This window comes from Bufo gargarizans, chromosome 1 (genome assembly GCF_014858855.1).
Source record: "Bufo gargarizans isolate SCDJY-AF-19 chromosome 1, ASM1485885v1, whole genome shotgun sequence".
Taxonomy (NCBI): domain Eukaryota; kingdom Metazoa; phylum Chordata; class Amphibia; order Anura; family Bufonidae; genus Bufo; species Bufo gargarizans.
Window position 1 is genome coordinate 166,773,558 of NC_058080.1, and position 22,188 is coordinate 166,795,745.

The 22,188-nt window shown below is 42.8% G+C and overlaps 1 protein-coding gene across 13 annotated transcripts in view; it reads right to left on the reverse strand.

The window, feature by feature from the left end:
- Positions 1 to 16,131: 16,131 nt before the first annotated feature.
- Positions 16,132 to 22,188, reverse strand: part of RAPGEF2 (Rap guanine nucleotide exchange factor 2) — a 246,713-nt gene continuing 240,656 nt past the window's right edge. For 10 of the 13 annotated variants that reach the window (XM_044299958.1, XM_044299938.1, XM_044299929.1 and 7 more), the window contains 2 exons: positions 19,219 to 19,542; positions 16,132 to 17,795 (listed from right to left, as the gene is read on the reverse strand). In XM_044299958.1, coding sequence (XP_044155893.1) covers positions 17,770 to 17,795; positions 19,219 to 19,542 — 350 coding nt within the window. In that variant the 3' untranslated portion in view covers positions 16,132 to 17,769. The remainder of the gene's footprint in view (positions 17,796 to 19,218; positions 19,543 to 22,188) is intronic. The other 3 variants (XM_044299967.1, XM_044299951.1, XM_044299919.1) reach the window with 1 other exon arrangement.

Below are 22,188 nucleotides of genomic sequence, written 5' to 3' on the forward strand. Positions count from 1 at the left end.
TTATATACTTTCTAACATAGAAAGTATATTATAGTGCATTTGTATTGTGCAGCAGTTGTGTGCCGTTCTGCTGCAATACTGCAGCTAGATTGAGGGACAAATGCTATTGGAACAAATAATTGCAACTGGTGTGATATACCAGTTGCCCCCCCAAAAAACTGATTGAGGCAGGGGTGGGATATACCTATAATATAATTTCTATATAGTGCATTTGTATTGTGCAGCATTTGTGTGCTGTTCTGCTAAGATACCGCAGCTATACAGAGGGACAAACTCTATTGGAACAACTAATTGCAACTCGTGTGATATCCAGTTGCCCCCCCACCAAAAAACTGATTGAGGCAGGGGTGTGATATGCCTATAATATAATTTCTATAGTGCATTTGTATTGTGCAGCATTTGTGTGCGGTTCTGCTGAGATTCCGCAGCTATACAGAGGGACAAACACTATTGGAACAATTATTTGCAACTGGTGTGATATACCAGTTGCCCCCCCCCAAAAAAACTGATTGTGGCAGGGGTGTGATATACATATAATATACTTTCTATCGTGCATTTGTATTGTGCAGCATTTGTGTGCGGTTCTGCTGAGATTCCGCAGCTATAGAGAGGGACAAACGCAATAGGAATAACTAATTGCAACTGGTGTGATATACCAGTTGCCCCCCAAAAAAACTGATTGAGGCAGGGGTGTGATATAGCTATAATATACTTTCTATATAGTGCATTTGTATTGTGCAGCATTTGTGTGCTGAGATACCGCAGCTATACAGAGGGACAAACGCAATAGGAATAACTAATTGCAACTGGTGTGATTTGCCCCAAAATAAACAAATTAAGGGGTTTGATATACCTGCTTCCAGCAAATACTGCTCTTCTATAGGGACTTTGTCACAGGGTCATTTTAAAAATGACAGGCAGAGGAAGAGGCAGGCCATTCTGCAGGGGTGGTAGGGGTCGAGCAGGTGCACCAGGCAGGAGCCTAAATGGGAAGTTGGAGAAGGTGCGTGCGATTACGTCAAAGGACGCACCAGAGTTGGTTGAGTGGCTCACTGAGCCTTCCGCTTCTGCACTCTCCTCATCCTCTGCATCAGCACCTTCCTCATTCTCTGCTGTGTGCACCCCCAAAGACACCATCACCACCAAATCCCCTCCACTCGAGTCAGCAGAATTATTTTCCCATCTATTCCCAGACCTTACCGATGCGCAGCCATTCTTGGCATCGGACGAGGAAGATTAGGTAGCAACAGCCGCCACCCAGCGGTCTGACGACAGTACCCAGATCAGTCCAAAGAGGGTGGTCCCCACTGTTGCGGCCTACTCTGAGATCTCTAATATCAGTGGTGGTGACGCTAGGTTCACACCGGAGCGTTTTACAGCGCGTTCCTACGTGCTGTAAAACGCTCAACTGGCAAAAACCAATGTTTCCCTATGGGCATGGTTCTCATCTGAGCGTTGTAAAACGCTGTAAAACGCCCTACGCCCCAAGAAGTACAGGAGCTTCTTTGGGGTGTATTGTCGCGCGTATTGTGGCAGTTTTTTTCATTGGATGCCTCTGTGGTTAATCACACAAACACGCGTACTACGCGCGTTTCCAAAATACAAAAACGCCCCAAAATACGCCTCAAAGACGCCCGATAAAAACGCCTGTAAAAAGACCTTATCGAATACGCTCAGGTGTAAACCCAGCCTGAAGGTGACGAAGATGACATGTCGATGGACGTCACGTGGGTGCCCACAAGAGAGGAAGAGGACGGGAGTTCAGAGGAAGAGACGGAGAAGCAGATAGGGAGGAGAAAGAGGAGAAGCAGGCAGAACTCGCAGTGCACAGGAGTCAAAAAGCAGACTGCAAATGTATCTGGAGAGAGCCATCCACCATGCACGGTCACATCTGGCACTCCCAGGACGCCGGCACATGGCTCCGCAGTTTGAGCTTTTTTTAACGTGTCAGCTGCTGACAATAGTGTTGCCACCTGCAGCCTGTGCTGTCAACACATAAGTCGCGGTAAGCCCAACACTCACCTAGGGATGACCGCCTTAAGAAGGCACCTGGCCTCCCATCATTGAGCCCAGTGGGAACAACACCGTCAGAACCCACAAAGCCACACTCCAGGCGCTCCACGTCCTGCCTCTTCTCCTCCCATTTGTCCTCCACTCCACCTTCCACCATGCCATCATCGCATTCATCTGGCAAAAGGCAGGCTTCCGTGGCCCAAATGTTCGAAGGTAAAAAGTTGATGACGCCGGATAACCCTCTTGCCCAATGGCTGAACGCTGGCTTGTCGGAACTGCTAGCCCGCCAACTACTGCCATATAAACTCGTGGACTCGGAGGCCTTTAGAAAATTTGTTGCCATTGGCACACCGCAATGGAAGGTCCCCGGAAGGAAATATTTCTCCCAGAAGGGCATCCCAGAGCTATATGGCCATGATCAGCGGCAAGTGAATGTATCTCTGGCACACAGTCTCGGTGCCAAGATACATCTGACCACAGACACGTGGTCGAGAAAACACGGGCAGGGAAGTTACATAACTTTTATTGCCCATTGGGGGAACCTTCTGACGGCTGTCAAGCATGCAACCCATGGCACCCATGTGGATTTGGGGTTACCGCCATGGATTGCATGCAGGCTGGCCTCTTCTTCTCCTCCTCCTACTCTATCCTCCGTCTCCTCCCTGGCTGACTCCTCCTTTTCAACTGCTACCGCCTCTTCCGCTGCACCCCCTCAGCTCCTCAGAACCTATTTGATGTGCCAGGTGAGACGTTGCCATGTTGTGCTGCGGCTGTTGTGCCTGGAAGCCAAGAGCCACACCGGTCCTGCGCTGCTTTCAGCTCTGCGGTCACTGGCTTAATTTGACAGTTGGTAAGGTGGTGTGCGACAACGGTGCAAATCCGCTGAGCACGCTGAAACAGGGCAAAATGACACACGTGCTGTGCATGGCACACGTCCTGAACTTAGTAGTTCAGCGATTCGTTGCCAAATACCCTGGGGTCCAGGACGTCTTGCGGCAGACCAGGAAATATCTGGCCATTCTACAAGATCTTACACGGCCATGGCTCGCCTTGCTGACGTTCAGCGGCGACACCATTTGCCTGTCAGGCGTCTGATTTGTGACTGCCCGATGCGCTGGAACTCCACCTTGTATATGCTTGATAGGCTGCTCCAGCAGAAACGTGGCATTAACGACTACCTGTACGAACTCTGCTGCAGGACAGGTTCTGGGGAGCTTGTTTTTTTTTCACCGTGCAAGTGGCTGCACAAAGCATGCAGACTTCTGCGGCCATTTGATGAGATCACCAAACTGGTCAGTCGCAACCAGGGCGCCATCAGTGACATCGTACCTTACGCCTTCTTTCTGGAGCGTGCATTGCGTCGTGTCATTGATCAAGCCGTCGAGGAGCAGGAGCAGGAAGATGAGGAAGTTTCAATGCTGAATGAATTCCCAGGGGGGCTACTCCATGTGAGACAAGTCAGCAGGAGTCTGAAGAGGATAATTGTTGGGGCCTATACTCCCGTGGGGCCTAAAATAAAATTTCTCTAGGCTCCAGCAGGCCACATTTTTGACAGTTTCCATTTAAGACACATAAAAATGGCCCCTGATTAAAATACATGTTTTTTGTGGGAATTTTTGAATTTGATCCCCCTCTGGTATGTCACTGTCCATGTTGTGGGATGATTTGTGCACTTCTGGTAAGTATTTGGTGGCTGCAATAATGACCTGAAGGTTTTTCAGGTTCGCCTGCCATTAAAGTTAATGTGGCCCGCCGCGAACTTGCGGTTCGCGAACATTTGATCGCGTTTGCGCAATCGCATATCGTCCTGTCCGATGTTCGTCCATCACTACATTTCATGCCCTGCGCTCTTTTATTTATTAACACACTGCCGGGCGGAGGCTTCAGCCCAGCAGTGTGTTCGGTGACGTCTCCAGCTCTAATGGGCCGGCTTTAGCGCTGCCCTAGCCGTTTTGCAGGCTAGGACAATGCTAAAGCCCGTCCATCAGTGCCGATGACATCATCGAGCTCACTGCTGGGCGGAAGCCTCCGCCTGGCAGCCCTAAGGAGAGCCTGGTTTGTTACTGAACTCCAGAAAATGCCTTTGCCCTGAGCGATTCAGCGCAGGGCAAAGGAGAGCATTGGATCATGAACTGCTCCGATGCTCAAGTCCGGGGGGCTGCCTGGGTGAAAATGGGGATATGTCCGGGTGCAGCCCTGAACCCGGACAACCCCTTTAATATAGAAATATTGGCCTACTGAAAAGTATGCAGTTTATGCATTCAGTAATTGGTCAGTGCTCCTTTTGCATGAATTACTGCATCAATGTGGCGTGGCATAGTGCAGATTATGGAAGCCCAGGTTGCTTTGATAGTGGCCTTCAGCTCTTGTGCATTGTTGGGTCTGGTGTCTCTCATCTTCCTCTCGACAATACCCCATAGATTCCCTAGACAGTATATTCTAACACAGAGGCGTTCCCATGGTGATCGGGACGCTTCTAGTCAGAATATACTACAAACTGTGTACATGACTGCCCCCTGCTGCCCTGCAGCACCCGATCTCTTACAGGGGGCCGTGATCAGCACAATTAACCCCTCAGGTGCAGCTCCTGAAGGGGTTAATTGTGCGTATCATAGCCCCCTGTAAGAGATCAGGGCTGCCAGGCAGCAGGGGGCAGACCCCCCCCCCCCTCCCCAGTTTGAATATCATTGGTGGCCAGTGCGGCCCCACCCCCGCTATTGTAATAATAGCATTGGTGGCACAGTGTGCGGCACCTCCTCCCTCCCTCTATTGCATTAACATTGGTGGCAGTGTGCGCCCCCCCCCCCCCCCCAGCCTCCCTCTATTGTTTTAATACATTGGTGGCAGTGTGCGCCCCCCCCCCCCTATTGTTTTAATACATTGGTGGCAGTGTGTGCCCTCCCCCGCCCCTTCCTCCCTCTATTGTTTTAATACATTGGTGGCAGTGTGTGCCCTCCCCCGCCCCTTCCTCCCTCTATTGTTTTAATACATTGGTGGCAGTGTGCGGCCTCCCCTCCCCTCCCTCCCTCCCCCCCGGGGAACGTGACCACTGCAGACAATGACTGGCTGCAGCAGTGATGCATCATCCATGTACCATGTTTCAGGGTCACGTGCCACGTCACCACTGCGGTCCTCATCAAAATTGTTTTTAAAAAAGTGTCACAAAATAGTTGCGTCAGTGGGGTTAGCACGGGAGGAAGGGGTTGTGAAGTAGTGTGTGTGTGGGTAGGGGTGGGGGGGAGGGGGGACATACAAAAATTTGTTGTGGGTCCCAGTCTGTTCTAGCTAAGCCCCTGGCGTCTTCTGGATAACGGTTTTCCCCATGATTTTGTAGTCTAACGAACCACACTAATAGACCATTTAAAAACTTAGGAAACCTTAGCAGGTGTATTGTGTTAATTAAGTGATTAGAGTGTGACACCATTTTTTACAATATTCTAATTTTCTGAGATAATAACTTTTGGGTTTTTATTAGCTAGAATATATAATGATCAACATTAAAGAAATAAACACATGAAAAATATAACCCTGCGTGTAATAAATCTATATACTATGTTTAATCTTTTGAACTGAATTACTGACATAAATTAACTTTTCAATGATATTCTGAGGAAAAAAGCAAAATAAAAATGATGATGGCAACTCATATCACAAAAAACAAGTCTTCACACGGAGAAAAACATGGTTGTCAGAAAATAGCTGTACTGGTAACCCAGAGACTGTTCAATTCCAACATAGTGCCCCAATGCATCAAAACTGTGGTGCAAAAACCATATGGTACTGCTTCCCTTCTGAGTCCTGCGGTCTTGCCGTATTCAGGGTAACAAATTATGGAGTGCTTTTTCTCAGGTTACCCCTTGTAAAAATGAAAAATTTGGGGCTAAAGCAACATTTTATTGGAAGAAATTAAATGTTTCATTTTCACAGCCAATTGATTCTAAATGACGTAAAATGCCTGTGAGGTCAAAGTGCTCAGTACACCCCTTACCAAATTCCTTGATGGCGGTGGTTTCCATAATGGGGTCACTTTTGGGGCTTTCCACTGTAGGGCTACCTCAGGCTCTTTTCAAATACAACATGGACCCAAAAAACATTAACAAAATCTGCCCTCCAAAAACCTTATGGCGCTCCTTCCTTTCTGACCACTACCATGTGCCCATAGAGCAGTTTACAACCACATATGGGGTGTTTTTGTAAACTTCAAAATCAGGGTAACAAATCTTAAAGAGGACCTTTCACTTTTTTTTTTATATTCAAGATAAATACCTTTGCCTGCAGGGAACCCCCTGCTGACGCTGCCACCCTGCCTGTTTTTTTTTTTTTTTAAATAAATATAGCTACTGCGCCCCGCTGTGCCCCACGTCTCCTTTCCCCTGGCTGTGATGTTCTCCGCAGTGATTGGATCGCGGCACAGCCAGGGAGAAGGAGACATCTATTTAGAAACCCAGGTGTCTCCTCCCTGTACCGATGCTCGGTATTAGCATACTGAGCGTGAAACCAGCGGGGGAGGGGCACAGTGGGGCGCAGGACCAGGCAGGGTGGCATCATCAGCAGGGGGAACCCAGCAGGCAAAAGGTATTTATCCTGAATTAAAAAAAACGTGAAAGGTCCTCTTTAAGATTTATTTTTCTGTGTTGGATGAACATAAAAAAAACTGCGAAAAAAATACATTTTGAAATGTTACCTCCATTTTCCTTTAACTCTTGTGGAACACATCAAGGGTTAAAGTTTGTAAATCAGTTTTGAAGAATTTGAGGGGTGTAGTTTCTAAAATAGGGTCATTTATGCATGGTTGATTATGTAAGCCCCTCAAAATCATTTTGTGCCTGAATTGGTGCTTAAAAATTGGTTTTGGATTTTTTTTTGAAAATTTGAAAAACTGCTTCTAAAATTCTAAACCTTCTAACATCCTTAAAAAAATAAATAAAAAAATGATATTTATAAATATTATCCCAAGTAGACATAGAAACATAGAATGTGTCGGCATATAAGAACCATTTGGCCCATCTAGTCTGCCCAATATACTAAATACTATGGATAGCCCCTGGCCCTATCTTATATGAAGGATGGCCTTATGCCTATCCCGTGCATGCTTAAACTCCTCCACTGTATTTGCCGCTACCACTTCTGCAGGAAGGCTATTCCATGCATCCACTACTCTCTCAGTAAAGTAATACTTCCTGATATTACTTTTAACCCTCTGCCGCTCTAATTTAAAACGATGTCCTCTTGTAGCAGTTTTTCTTCTTTTAAATATTCTCTCCTCTTTTACACGAGTTATTACCATCTGTATTAAAAGTAGAGAAATTAAAATGTAGAAAATTCTGAATCCTTCCACATTTTCTGTAAATAAAAAATATATTGACCCAAGTACAATGTGTCACCAGAAAACTCTGTCTCAGAATCAGTTAGGTAAGTAAAACTATTCCAAAAAATTTTCCACATAAAGTGACATGTTAGATTTACAAAAATAGGCCTGGTCATCTTTTATATTAAATACTCATATTACAGAAAAAAACAAAACAAAAAAAAACACATAATGGTTACATATATTTACCACCCACCCACCCAAACTGGATCCACAATTCTGGATTAAATTTGGTATTACCAGAATTGCTCAAGTGATAGATTTCTGGGGGGCTATTTCATTTGGGGTACTGAAACAACAATACGGGCTGGCCATCTCTGCATTATTTAGATCAGGCATGCTCAACCTGCGTCCCTCCAGCTGTTGCAAAACTACAACTCCCAGCATGCCTGAACAGCCTACAGGTATCAGCTACTAAAAGTAATAGTTTAAAAGTAATATCAGGAAGTATTACTTTACTGAGAGAGTAGTGTATGCATGGAATAGCCTTCCTGCAGAAGTGGTAGCTGCAAATACAGTGAAGGAGTTATAGCATGCATGGGATACAGTTGCAAGAAGAAGTATGTGAACCCTTTGGAATGATATGGATTTCTGCACAAATTGGTCATAAAATGTGATCTGATCTTCATCTAAGTCACAACAATAGACCATCACAGTCTGCTTAAACTAATAACACACAAAGAATTAAATGTTACCATGTTTTTTTTGAACACACCATGTAAACATTCACAGTGCAGATGGAAAAAGTATGTGAACCCCTAGACTAATGATCTTCAAGAGCTAATTGGAGTAGGTGTCAGCCAACTGGAGTCCAATCAATGAGAGGAGATTGGAGGTGTTGGTTAGTGAAGGCAAATGTGACTCCATGTAATTGTTATAATATCTCCCCCCCCCCCCCCCCCCGCTCACTCAGGGTCATTCGGCACAACTACGTACATTCTTATATGTGACGTATTACATACCCATAAAAGGATGTTCCGATAATATCTGTATGGGCGTCAATGTTTATCATTTTTTGATTGGTTTAACGCTGTTGTTGTACAAACTTTTCTGCTGCCTATATGAGGCCAAGCAAAAGCATAATAAAATTTGAGTGTTTCTCAGTGACTGCCTGTGTGTGTGTCTGTTATTGCCAACTGAGAAACATCTCTCCTGACGTCAGTGTCTCAAACCAAGGTTGTCGTAGAGGTCCAGAAAGGTCCAAAGCCTTTCAGTTACAGCTGCCCTGCCCTATAAAAAAACACACACCAGTTCTGGGTTTGCTTTTCACAGGAATCATTGCTTGATGTGATTGATGCCTCTCACAAAAGAGCTCTCAGAAGACCTACGATTAAGAATTGTTGACTTGCATAAAGCTGGAAAGGGTTATAAAAGTATCTCCAAAAGCCTTGCTGTTCATCAGTCCAGGGTAAGACAAATTGTCTATAAATGGAGAAAGTTCAGCCCTGCTGCTGCTCTCCCTAGGAGTGTCTGTCCTGTAAAGATGACTGTAAGAGCACAGCGCAAACTGCTCAATGAGGTAAAGAAGAATCCTAGAGTGTCAGCTAAAGAATTATAAAGGTCTCTGGCATATGCTTACATCCCTGTTAGCGAATCTACGATACGTAAAACACTTAACAAGAATGGATTTCATGGGAGGATACCACGGAGGAAGCCACTGCTGTCCAAAAAAAACATTGCTGCACGTTTACAGTTTGCACAAGAGCACCTGGAGGTTCCATAGCAGTACTGGCAGAATATTCTGTGAAACCAAAGTTGAGTTGTTTGGGAGAAACACACCACTATGTGTGGAGAAAAAAAGGCACAGCACACCAACATCAAAACCTCATCCCAACTGTGAAGTATGGTGGTGGGGGCATCATGGTTTGGGGCAGCTTTGCTGCGTCAGGGCCTGGATTGCTATCATTGAAGGAAAAATGAATTCCCAAGTTTATCAAGACATTTTGCAGGAGAACTTAAGGCCATCTGTCCACCAGCTGAAGCTCAACAGAAGATGGGTGTTGCAATAGGACAATGACCCAAAGCATAGAAGTAAATCAACAACAGAATGGCTTAAACAGAAGAAAATACGCCGTCTTCTGGAGTGGCCCAGTCAGAGTCCTGACCTCAACCCGATTGAGATGCTGTGGCATGACCTCAAGAAAGTGATTCACACCAGACATCCCAAGAATATTGCTGAACTGAACAGTTCTGTAAAGAGGAATGGTCAAGAATTACTCCTGACCGTGGTGCACGTCTGATCTGCAACTACAGGAAACATTTGGTTGGTTATTGCTGCCAAAGGAGGTTTAACCAGTTATTAAATCCAAGGGTTCACATACTTTTTCCACCTGCACTGTGAATGTTTACATTCTGTTTAATAAAAACATGGTAACATTTAATTCTTTGTGTGTTATTAGTTTAAGCAGACTGTGATTGTCTATTGTTGTGACTTCGATGAAGATCAGATCCCATTTTATGACCAATTTGTGCAGAAATCCATATCATTCCAAAGGGTTCACATACTTTTTCTTGCAACTGTAGGCATAAGGCCATCCTTCATATAAGATAGGGCCAAGGGCTATTCATGGTATTCAGTATATTGGGCAGACTAGATGGGCCAAATGGTTATCTGCCGACACATTCTATGTTTCTAGATTGCAATTCCACTTTATCCTCTTATTGGTATACTAACAAGTGCATATCAAGGCCGCAAAAGATCCGGACAAAACACTGTGTGCTGTCCAATTTTCAGACTGCCAAACACTACGGTCGTGTGAATGTAGGCTTAGTGAGAGCCTTAATGTGTGCCAAGATGCAGATTCTTAAGCTGTGGATGTCTAGAAGCATTGCATCCATTACGGATTTGAAAAGATCCATTCATGTGGATCTTTGGTGTGGAATTTGTACCATAAATGTGCATTAAACTTACAGAGTTAGCATTAGGGTTGTTTTGATTTGGTTTCGATACCATAAAAAAGTATTGCGATACTCGATACCATGCGAAAAAAATAAAATGCCAAAAAAAGCTGCATGCATTTTATGGAACGTTCGGCCCATAATCGAACAGTCCTATCATATTTTTTGGTGGGGAAAGGTGACAAAAATAAATAAAGAAGGGGAAAAAATAAATAAATAAGGCGAAACGCAGTAGAGGTCTATTAGGGTGAATAGGACTTCACACTCTCCCTGCTGCCCTGTGCATAGTACACACAGCAGCAGGGAGGTTACTATAGCAGCCAGGCCTTCAGAAGCCTCCTGGCTGCCATGGTAAACGATCAGAGCCCCCGCAACGACACTGCTGGGGCTTTTTTTTTTTTTTTTTTTTTTTTAACACAAGATGGGAAAGGAGGTCGAATTCAGCCCCACCTGGACTATAAAATTGTGTTATATAATACTAAGACTGCCTGATTTTTTTTATTTTTTTGCCTGGGTTTGATTCTTTTTTTCTCCTTTTTCTTTATGTTACAAGTAGATTATCTTTTATTTTGTGATGCAAAGTGAACAAAAATAAAAGTAAAAAAAAAAAAATACAATACATTGGAATGGGTAGAATTTAAGCAATCTTATTCACATGCAGATGTAAAAACATACAGATATGCATTTGTAAACAATAAACCTGAGGTCCATCGGCAGGTCTGAACAATTCTTAGTCATATGCTAGTACCTGGATGTTCCACAGGTTATTGTAGATGCACTGTGAGCTTTTCTTGAATTTGGTTGAAGGGGTTCTCTGGGAATTAAGAAAATGAAAATACTTAAATATTACTTCATTATAAATATATTCCCAAATACTTTATATTAGTTATAATGGCTCGTTTTGTCTGGGGAGCAATCCTTATGAGAAACAAAATGGCCGCTGTCCTATTAGTACGCACAAAACCTGTCCTAATCACACAGCAGGATAAGTTACTTCACAACACTAAGATAAAGAGCTGCCTCGTCCTCCTCTCTGCTCTACCTGTTGGGGATTATGATCCTGAATACAGATGATAAGATCTTTAGCTGAATCTCTGTTGGAATTTAGTTCATAAGCAGATGTGGCTAATCAGTAGCAGCACTTGTATGCAGTCTACATTACCACAGCCCCACATTACCCCAGTTATTACCACAGTCTGTCCTGTCCATCTTTTCTGTACTTCATGTCTCCTCATGAACTCTATTCCCACAAAGATTCAGCTAAATATCATATTAAACTGTATTCAGGATCATAATCCCCGACAAGCAAAGCAGAGAGGATGAGGTAGCTCTTTACCTCAGTGTTGTGAAGTACCGTAACTTGTCCTGCTGGGTGATTAAGGCCTCATGTACACGACCGTTCCGTTTTTTGCGGTCCGCAAACCACAGATCCACAAAAAACGGAAGCTGCCCGTGTGCCTTCCGCAATTTGCGAAACGGGCAGCCCATTGTAGAAATGTCTATTCTTGTCCGCAAAACTGACAAGAATAGGACATGTTCTATTTTTTTTAGCGGGGCTACGGAACGGAGAAATGAATGCTCTGTGTGCTGTCCGTATCTTTTGTGGATGGGTACACAAACGGCGGCTCGAATGCGGACCCAAACAACGGTCGTGTGCATGAGGCCTAAGACAGGTTCTCTATGAAATAGGACAGTGGACATTTTGTTTCTCCTAATCATTGCTCCCCAGACAACATGATGCCATTATAACTGATGAAAGGCATTTGGGAATATATTTATAATAAATTAATATTTACATATTTTCATTTTCTTAATTCCCGGAAAACCCCTTTAAGGACTCCCATTTCAAATTCAATACAATACCACCACATGCCAGGAAATCCATAAGAGGCAGCAACTTATATCACAACCACTGGGTGGCCACACACAGACGCATCCAAAAAATAGATCTCATGATAGAGTATTGCAAAATCAAGTTTTTAAATAGTGGTCGTCTTGGGAGATGTTAAGTCAAGAACAAAGGTGAGGAAGGCCATATCTGTATTATGGTGAACCTCCACTAATCACTATATATTAGCAAGATTATGTTCTGCAAGTAGTGTTGCAAATGACTCGCTTCTTCTCCAATTGATTGAGGTGCAACCATGTTAGCCGTTCCACAACAGGTTGAAGTAGACATATAGTGATAACTGCCGAGGCATGGCTTTTCAGTCTGCTTCTAATCTCCTTGCATGGACTATTCTAATAAATGTGCTGTTTCACATGTAAACTGCATTTAGTGGAACAGATTTATTGAAATTGTGTAATATAAAAACTGTTTGTTGCCCATAGCAACCAATTACAACATAGCTTTCATTTTACTACAGCAGTTTAAGAAATGAAAGCCAAGCTCTTATTGATTGCTATGGTCATGTTTTCATTTTTTTAATGCAGGAGTCCACTGCTCAATACTCTTCCTTCGCTACTCCTCTGCTACAGGAAGAAGCATTCTGAGTAGGGAGTTGCAAGTGTGGAAAGGGGTCTATCACTATCTGGAGGTCAATGTGTGGATACAGTATAATGATATTGGGGGGAGGGGGGGGGACTAAAAATGTACAGGTCCTTCTAAAAAAAATTGCATATTGTGATAAAGTTCATTATTTTCTGTAATGTACTCATAAACATTAGACTTTCATATATTTTTGATTCATTACACACAACTGAAGTAGTTCAAGCCTTTTATTGTTTTAATATTGATGATTTTGGCATACAGCTCATGAAAACCCAAATTTCCTATCTAAAAAAATTTGCATATTTTATCCGACCAATAAAAGAAAAGTGTTTTTAATACAAAAAAAGTCAACCTTCAAATAATGATGTTCAGTTATGCACTCAATACTTGGTCGGGAATCCTTTTGCAGAAATGACTGCTTCAATGCGGCGTGGCATGGAGGCAATCAGCCTGTGGCACTGCTGAGGTGTTATGGAGGCCCAGGAGGCTTCGATAGCGGCCTTAAGCTCATCCAGAGTGTTGGGTCTTGCGTCTCTCAACTTTCTCTTCCCAATATCCCACAGATTCTCTATGGGGTTCAGGTCAGGAGAGTTGGCAGGCCAATTGAACACAGTAATACCATGGTCAGTAAACCATTTACCAGTGGTTTTGGCACTGTGAGCAGGTGCCAGGTCGTGCTGAAAAATGAAATCTTCATCTCCATAAAGCTTTTCAGCAGATGGAAGCATGAAGTGCTCCAAAATCTCCTGATAGCTAGCTGCATTGACCCTGCCCTTGATAAAACCCAGTGGACCAACACCAGCAGCTGACATGGCACCCCGGACCATCACTGACTGTGGGTACTGACACTGGACTTCAGGCATTTTGGCATTTCCCTCTCCCCAGTCTTCCTCCAGACTCTGGCACCTTGATTTCCGAATGGCATGCAACAGTCCAGTGCTGCTTCTCTGTAGCCCAGGTCAGGCGCTTCTGCCGCTGTTTCTGGGGAATGCGGCACCTGTAGCCCATTTCCTGCACACGCCTGTACACGGGGGCTCTGGATGTTTCTACTCCAGACTCAGTCCACTGCTTCCGCAGGTCCCCCAAGGTCTGGAATCGGTCAGTCTCTACAATCTTCCTCAGGGTCCGGTCACCTCTTCTCGTTGTGCAGCGTTTTCTGCCACACTTTTTCCTTCCCACAGACTTCCCACTGAGGTGCCTTGATACAGCACTCTGGGAACAGCCTATTCGTTTAGAAATTTCTTTCTGTGTCTTACCCTCTTGCTTGAGGGTGTCAATGATGGCCTTCTGGACAGCAGTCAGGTCGGCAGTCTTACCCATGATTGCGGTTTTGAGTAATGAACCAGGCTGGGAGTTTTTAAAAGCCTCAGGAATCTTTTGCAGGTGTTTAGAGTTAATTAGTTGATTCAGATGATTAGGTTAATAGCTCGTTTAGAGAACCTTTTCATGATATGCTAATTTTTTTAGATAGGAAATTTGGGTTTTCATGAGCTGTATGCCAAAATCATCAATATTAAAACAATAAAAGGCTTGAACTACTTCAGTTGGTGTGTAATGAATCTAAAATATATGAAAGTCTAATGTTTATCAGTACATTACAGAAAATAATGAACTTTATCACAATATGCTATTTTTTTTAGAAGGACCTGTATAACTATAAAAAAAAATATATATAAAAACTATAAAGCAACACAAGGAAAGGGGTCTATGCCTTGGGTCCTGGGAGGATTATTAATCTGCAAATGATATTTGTATTTTAAGGTTTTATGAAAAATGAAAGAAATGTCCAATAACCGTTTTCCAGAGCACACTGTTTTTTTTGCATAATGTGCATAAGGGGGCAGAGTGGTGACACAGGGGACATTGACAGCATACCCAGGGGACAGAGAAGTGGCAGAATGAAGGCTTATCAGGGAGCAGAGTTTTCTAGAACCTGTTGCAGTTTTTCACACAACAGGATTTATTGCCAATTACATAATATAGTACATACATGGAGTACTCCATTCTACAGGAGTCTGTACTGCTATACATTAGATCAAATTTATCAAATATTGTACAATTTTTGATAAATTTGGTGCGGCCTTAAGTCTCACTTCTATCTTGAGATCTTACGCCACTTTCTACATCACCCCTTTACTGGAGTAAGATCAAGACAATTTTTGTAACTTTTTAAATAGTTGCAGTTGATGAATCTGGCTTATATCATCTCAACAGGCTAAGGCCTCTTGCACACGAACGTGTGCGCCCTGTGGCCGTGCTGCGGGCGGCAATGCATGAACACCAACCGTGGGGCAGCCGCAGCAGATCGTGGACCCGATCACTTTAATGGGTCCGCGATTCGCCCATTTCACGAAAAGATAGGACATGTTCTATTTTTTGCGGAACGAAAATACGGGACGATACCCCACGGAAGCACTCCTTAGGGTTTCGTTCTGCATTTCCGGATTTGCGGACCCATTCAAGTGAATGGCACGTGTATTGCGGGTCCGCAATACGGCCACGGAGCGCACACGTTCGTGTGAAAGAGGCCTAACTGTGCCCAATTTACTGCTCATTTTTCAAAATTTAGTGAGCTGTGTAAAAATGCAAAACATCCAAACATTTTTACAAAAATAAGCTCAAAACAGTTAAATAGCCCTATTTTGCACAGACTTGGTTTTTTATAACTTGTCCGATATATTATGTATATTATATAGGTCAGGTTACGCTATGACAACTTCAACTATGCATCTGGTCATAGACAACCTATGTATATGTAGCGGATAGATATGAAATGAAGACAAGAACTTGCCCATTGGAGTGCTAACTTTCTAGGGGACCGGATTTAAGCTTCCTATGTTTGTTATGTGGAAATGATAGCCGGTGCCAAGGAGAACAATGGGTTGGAGTACTAAGGGTAACCATTGCCTCAGACATGACCTTATTAGAACTCTATGCTAAGTTAGTCCAGGAATACCAAAACTCTGATAGTCTGACATCCAACACAGAGAACCCGATGCTTTAATATATGCAAATTATCTCTATGAGCAACGGGGCGTTACCATTACTCCTAGAGGCTCAGCTCTGTCAGCAACTGCCGTGCCCTCTCCACTTTGATTGACAGGGCCGGGCATTATGTTTTCACTGCCCTGTCAATCAATGGCAACGCCCTCGTTGCTCCTAGAGGCTCATTTGCATATAGTAAAGCATCATTTTTCTCAGCAATGCGGGCACATATGAACATGGGACCCACAAAGATGCCTTCAGCTGCCCAGCTCACATGTAACAGGTCAGCCAGTGCCATAGGTACAAATCTGCTGACGCCTGACGGATGCCCTTTAAGCGGCTGTATAATAAACCAGTGGAGGAACCAGTCACCAGAAACTGTTATAATATTTATTTATTCTCCAGCTTCATACAAACTGGATGTAGAAGCATAAACATAGTACATTTCTACCATTTTCAACAAAAATATAACCAATATGTACAATTATTGTATTAAAAATACAAAAGGGATACAGACTCTACCAATGTCTTTCTAAAAGACATACAGGTACAAGTAGTATCAAAAGCATGATGAAATCACCAGTTAGTTGTACATTCTGCACTTGACATCACAGAGCGAACTGAGGTTACCAGTCCTAGAATCTACCGTTACATGATGCTTCGAACTGTTGTGCAATGTGAGAGAGTTCTGGCCTTCTTGTCTGCCTCTACGCAGCAGGTCCATCACCTACAGGAAAAAGCTGGCAAATAAATGCATATTACATGTAAAATTACATAGGCATAACTGACAATGTGATATAGAGGGGAAGTAGACAAAAGCCATGATAACAGGGTAGAGGAGCATTAAATAAAGCACTGTTGTCATCCTAAACAGTGAAAAAAAACACTGTCATTTCTTTCCTTGATTTACGTTGTATACATATACATGGTTAACCACTGATCAATATGATCAGTTTAGATCAAATAGAAAAAAAAAAACAACAACCATAATAATAATCCAAGATCATAAATTCCTCACACAGGAGTATTACTCGGATTGGCAGCCTTCAGGTATCCGGAGTCTGTGCAAAGGGAGAAGATGGCGATTTCAGTCATGAAAGTGTAAAATAGCAGCTGTGAGCAGACGAATGCTACACATTAGTCTTCTCTACAAGTGCAGTATCCCACAGTCCGCATCCCATAGACATGAATGTGCTGCATGGCTAGGGATAGCCTAATGACAATGGTCGATGAACAGATTGATTTGGATGATGAAAAAGCTACAGATCTGCTCAGTATTACACCTAGTAGCATCAGATGAATGTCCCAAGCTGCCATTACTTTTATATAATCCAGTTCTTTTTTTCCAATTAAAAATCTCTATATAAACATAAAAAATAAGTCATAACTTAGGTGTGAAATAACACTGTAAATATCCTGATGTAACAAATAAGGTCTCCAAACTTAAAGCGTGTCCCTTCCATGACAAAGGAGCGCCCACGCCGGGGTCGTGTTGTAACAGTACTGTAAACAGAACAAAAGCAAAAAAAACTGTGTACAGAGACTATTGAAATGCAATCTCAGCTGAAGTTAAAAATGGCCGATAGAAGAAGCACATGACTAGCTTGCCATACAAACAGTAGACAAAGCTAGATTTGACTAAAAGTTAAAACTGAGATCTAAAAAAACTAAAAGACACCATCCAGGCATGAAAGTGCAATAGAAGTCATTGCTGATGTGGTGACTGACAGGTTTGGAATGATACTGTGCAAGATTCAGCCAGCTACCATCAGATCACAGCTTCCTGCACAGTCTACATCTCAAGCAACACAGCTCGAAGAGGACGAAAAGTGCCATGGTGAGGTCTTCACAGTATTTCACATGCCAAGGAGTAGAACAGAAGGATATAAGATGCCCAGTGCTGCTTATAAGGCAGAGGAGGAGGAAACGCTTCCAAGGACTCCAGTTACATAGGGTATCTTCTTGTGCTCTCCATTTCAGGTGACTCATCCTAGAACGGGACAAGGTCTTGACCTCATACGGCTGACACTTGCTCATCGTCTGCAAGAGGAGAAGACAGACGAAAATAAGAATGATACCAAAGACATGTATACACAATAGGGATAGGGACAGTGGATGAAAAGACACTCTAGAACACCATTAGATGTGTCCGCTTTATATAGGTTCACGTGAATATATACATATACACATCTTCACTTTTAAAAGGAACACAGATATAAAACAGATGCACTGTGGTATGCCTAATGAAGAGATTCCCAAAACCCAAAGTCTTGATGCAGCCCCTCACCAGGCATGACGCAGCCACTAGAAGTGGGACAAAAACAAGATCTGAACAAAGTCTTAGTCATTTAAAAAGAACCCATCACCTTAATTTTTTTAATCTTTAGCAAATACATAGGCCTAATTTGTGTACTACATCAAAACTGGACAAACAGTGTAGATAATCCACTGAGATTATCCAGTTCCTACTACTTTGCATCATACATAAGGAGAGCGGGGTATCTTTACTCTAAGAGACCCATTTTCTGCGCCAAAATAAATTACTTTTTTTTTCCTTTAGCTAGGTTATGCCATCACTTTACAATTGGCAGGATAACAACCTCTGGGACCCCCACAGGATGAGTGGCATTGTAGTGCTTCATCCCCTTAACAGTTTTTTTTTTTTCCCACTGGACAGCCCATGTGCAGCTAAGTGCATTAGGATGGGTTCACATCATGTTTTTCCTGTCCGTTTAACGTATACTAAAAACGTATGTTAGGCCGAATGCACGCGGCCGTGTTCCACGTCCGAGAGCGGTCCGTGGTATGTCGGCCTGGATTCCAGTTGACAGCAGGAGCGCACGGCGTCATTGGTTGCTATGATGCCATGCGCTTCATGCCGCCGAAGCACTACAGTAATACACTCGTATGATCTATACGGGTGTATTACTGTAGTGCAGCGGCGGCATGAAGAGCACGGCGTCATAGCAACCAATGACGCCGTGCGCTCCTGCTGTCAACAGGAATCCCGTGGAACACGGCCGTGTGCATGAGGCCTTAAAGAGATGTTTCAGACTGATTCCATACAGCGCCATTCATTCCCAATAGAGTTCTATTATTTTAAAAAACATATACGTTGTTTTACCATAGTAAAAAAAAAAAAAGTATACTTTTTTTTATACCGGACTGTGCAGGATACAAGAACTTGGTGTGCTGCGTTTTTGTATCCTTTTTTTCCTAACATGTACCTCAAACCGAGGCATAAAACGTGATGTGAACCCACCCTTACAGTCCCTCTACAGGTCAAACAAACAGAGATCTAGAAGAATGGCTTCATAAAAGACCACATGGTCCATCTAGTCTGCCCGTTTATTATTCCACTGATCCTAGTGGTTTATCATCATTTTAAGTGATGGGATAACTCCTTTACCTGTGTAGGAAATTCTCCAATGACCCAGAAGTAGTTAATGCCTAGGATGCTTACCCTCATCTTTTGCCGCTACCCCTTGTGTCTGATATACAGCAAGCCGTGGGTCTGTCTCGTTCGGTTTGTGCCACTGTGGCTTGTTGACCGGCTTGCTACAAGGCTGATTATGAGAAGGTGGAGATGTAGCTGGAGCTCCTTCACTCTCACTCCTTCGGGCCATCATTCTGGAGCGCTGTAGAGCTACATTGTAATCTGGAGGCTTCCTAGATAACTGTGGGTGTCCATCAGCAAACTCTGTTATGGGAATTCCTACATATCCTGGTGGTGTTGGTGGTGGCTCTCTGTATCGTCCTTCCTTCCGTGCTGTGGTAACACAATACACTACCATAAGAGACAATTATTGTCACAACAGAAACGAAACAAAGAAAATCAAACAAACACTAAATGCAAACTCTCCAATGCCTTGTCTACACACACCTAGTAATGCCTTTAGGCACAGTCTTTTAAACCTAAGGTGGGCAGACGCTTCAACAGCTGTCAGTTTAGCGGCGGTGCACAGGCAGGAGCAGCCATGTGCTATGCAGGACTCCTGCCCGCGCCTGCAGTCTGATAAAAGCGCTGCATAGCATATTGCTGCATAAAAACCCTGTTCCGATGTGCTATGCAAGGCTTTAGTAAAGCAGACCAGGTGAAGGCAGGAGATTTGCACAACACATGGCTACTCCTGCCTGTGCCCGGCTCCACTGAAGGATTTAGCAGAGTGGAGCAGCGATCTGTGCTCCTGCCAGTACAGCAATCACTGCGGCCCAACATCGGAATCTGTACACCACTGACATGTTAGCGGTGTACGAGCATACAGATACCAAAATGCTACACCTGAACTTTGACTGCTTATTTTGTAAGTAAAACATGAAAAAAAAATAAAGTAGGTGACAAAAAATTATTTGATGGAATTTAGAAACGTTTTCAAAAGGTTAGGTAGGTACACTAACTTTTTTTGAGGTTGTAATGGAAATAAAAGGCAATTCCGCCATTGCTTTTTACACGTTTCACAAATTTGCACTGTGTGGCATAACTAGCATGTTCCTTCTATGTTATAGGTCAGTACGATTACTGCAATATCAAATATGTATAATTTTATTAGATTTTTTTTTCACAACTTTTTTTCTGTCAATATAGTAGTAGGTGACTGGTTTGCAGAATGAGGCTCGTACCATTTTTGGGGTACATGTAAATTACTGATTAACATTTATTTTTGCGGGGGACTAGGAAAAGTTATTTTTACTAATTTTATAAAATAAAACCACTTTTTATGGACTTTTTAATTTTATGTAAAAAAGAAAAAACTAAACAAAAACGTTATTAACCTATATTTTTTTGTCCCACTATCTTATAGCCTATCTCAGTAATCGCCCAGCCCTACCTCATATCTAAGGTTCAGATATATACATCTTAATTTTTTTTACGGTACACTCCAAGAAAAACAGACACTGTGCGAGATGGTCAACCGACTTTTGGTGACATTTGTCTGAAGTGTATGACTACTTTTAGTTCTATTAGGGTACTGCTTTAATCAATAATATGGAGACTCTGAGATAGTCTAAAAATCCAGCTCCTCGTCCCCCACATTCTCAGACTGATGCTCAGTCACCCATGCTTTACACTGTGGAGGCTGTGTTTTTGTAGAAGATGGACGGGAAGTCTGTGCTAACTTTCATTACAACTAGAAAAGAATAACTGTAAATTACAGGCAAATAAAGGCCCCTATACTTATTAGACTATTGTCAGCTGAACCCGCCAGTCTGCTGTCTTGAAGCAGCTTTCTTCTCTCTGCCCACTGAAAACACATACATGTTTGGCTGGACCAGACCCGTATTTATATGGGACAGACTGGAGTAACAGATCAAATGACTGCTCAAGGGTATAAATTGGCGATACCCACAAGGCCCACATGGTAGTGGTTTAGTGATTACCTGGTATATTGATTCAGTCAGTAAAAATATCACTACACCAGAACTGAATGGCCCCTCGGGTATCACCGATTCATACTCTTTTATGGAATATTTGTCTCTATATTTAATAAAATATATTTTATTTGTGTAATAAATACATATGGTTTAAATATTGTGTAACAGCTTTATTAGTAGTTATTCTTCCAGTCTCCCGATTACTGGCTTGACGGATAGCCAATTTAAAGCTAGAGCATCCACGTTGTCCGAGTGTCAATTAACCGCGAGCTGCTAGTTATTTAAATTTTATTAATGAGTGGTCACTCAACATCTACTGAAAATGTCTAAATCAGATGAAAATGGATGATTTAAACCATAATGAAAGGTGATCAGGTAGAATTTCACAATGATGAATCGTTTTAGCCAACCGAGGACATGCCATCAATGTCTAGAATAAAGTCGGCCAAATTTTCAGAAGACACTCCTATAACAAACTTCAGTTCAGGCGATTTTGCCCCGGTGTAATTGAACATGTATGGCTGCTATGAACAATTGTACCAGCCAGTATCATCTAAAATGCCTACGACAGATGAACGTTAAGGATTGCTTAACCACCCACCAACTTACCACGGAGGTAAGTGTATGCATCCTCTATGTTACACAATTTGTTCTAGTGCACACAGGCTTCAGTTGATGGTGACTACGGGCATGTATGGGGGATATTTTTAAAATTATTATTGCTTTGAACTTATTTTGGCCTAAAAAACATTTTCTAAAAGTTAAACATTTTTAACCTTTTGTCTTCTGCTGCCTGCATATATTAACATATAGTGTAGGCTGCTCAGCCCACTTCACAGCGAAATTGATCAAAGAAGCTGTCTGAGCTTGGTTTGTAGCCCTCCTAAGAGCTTCTAAATAATCATTTAAGCTGAATTATCAAATTGACAGAAATTCTGCCGTAAATTAGTGTTCATGTACACTCAGGACTCTACAGCTGGAATTCTTCAGCTCAATCATCTGCGAATAAATCCAATTAATTATTCACCTTCTTACTATGCATATGAATGAATATGTCTGG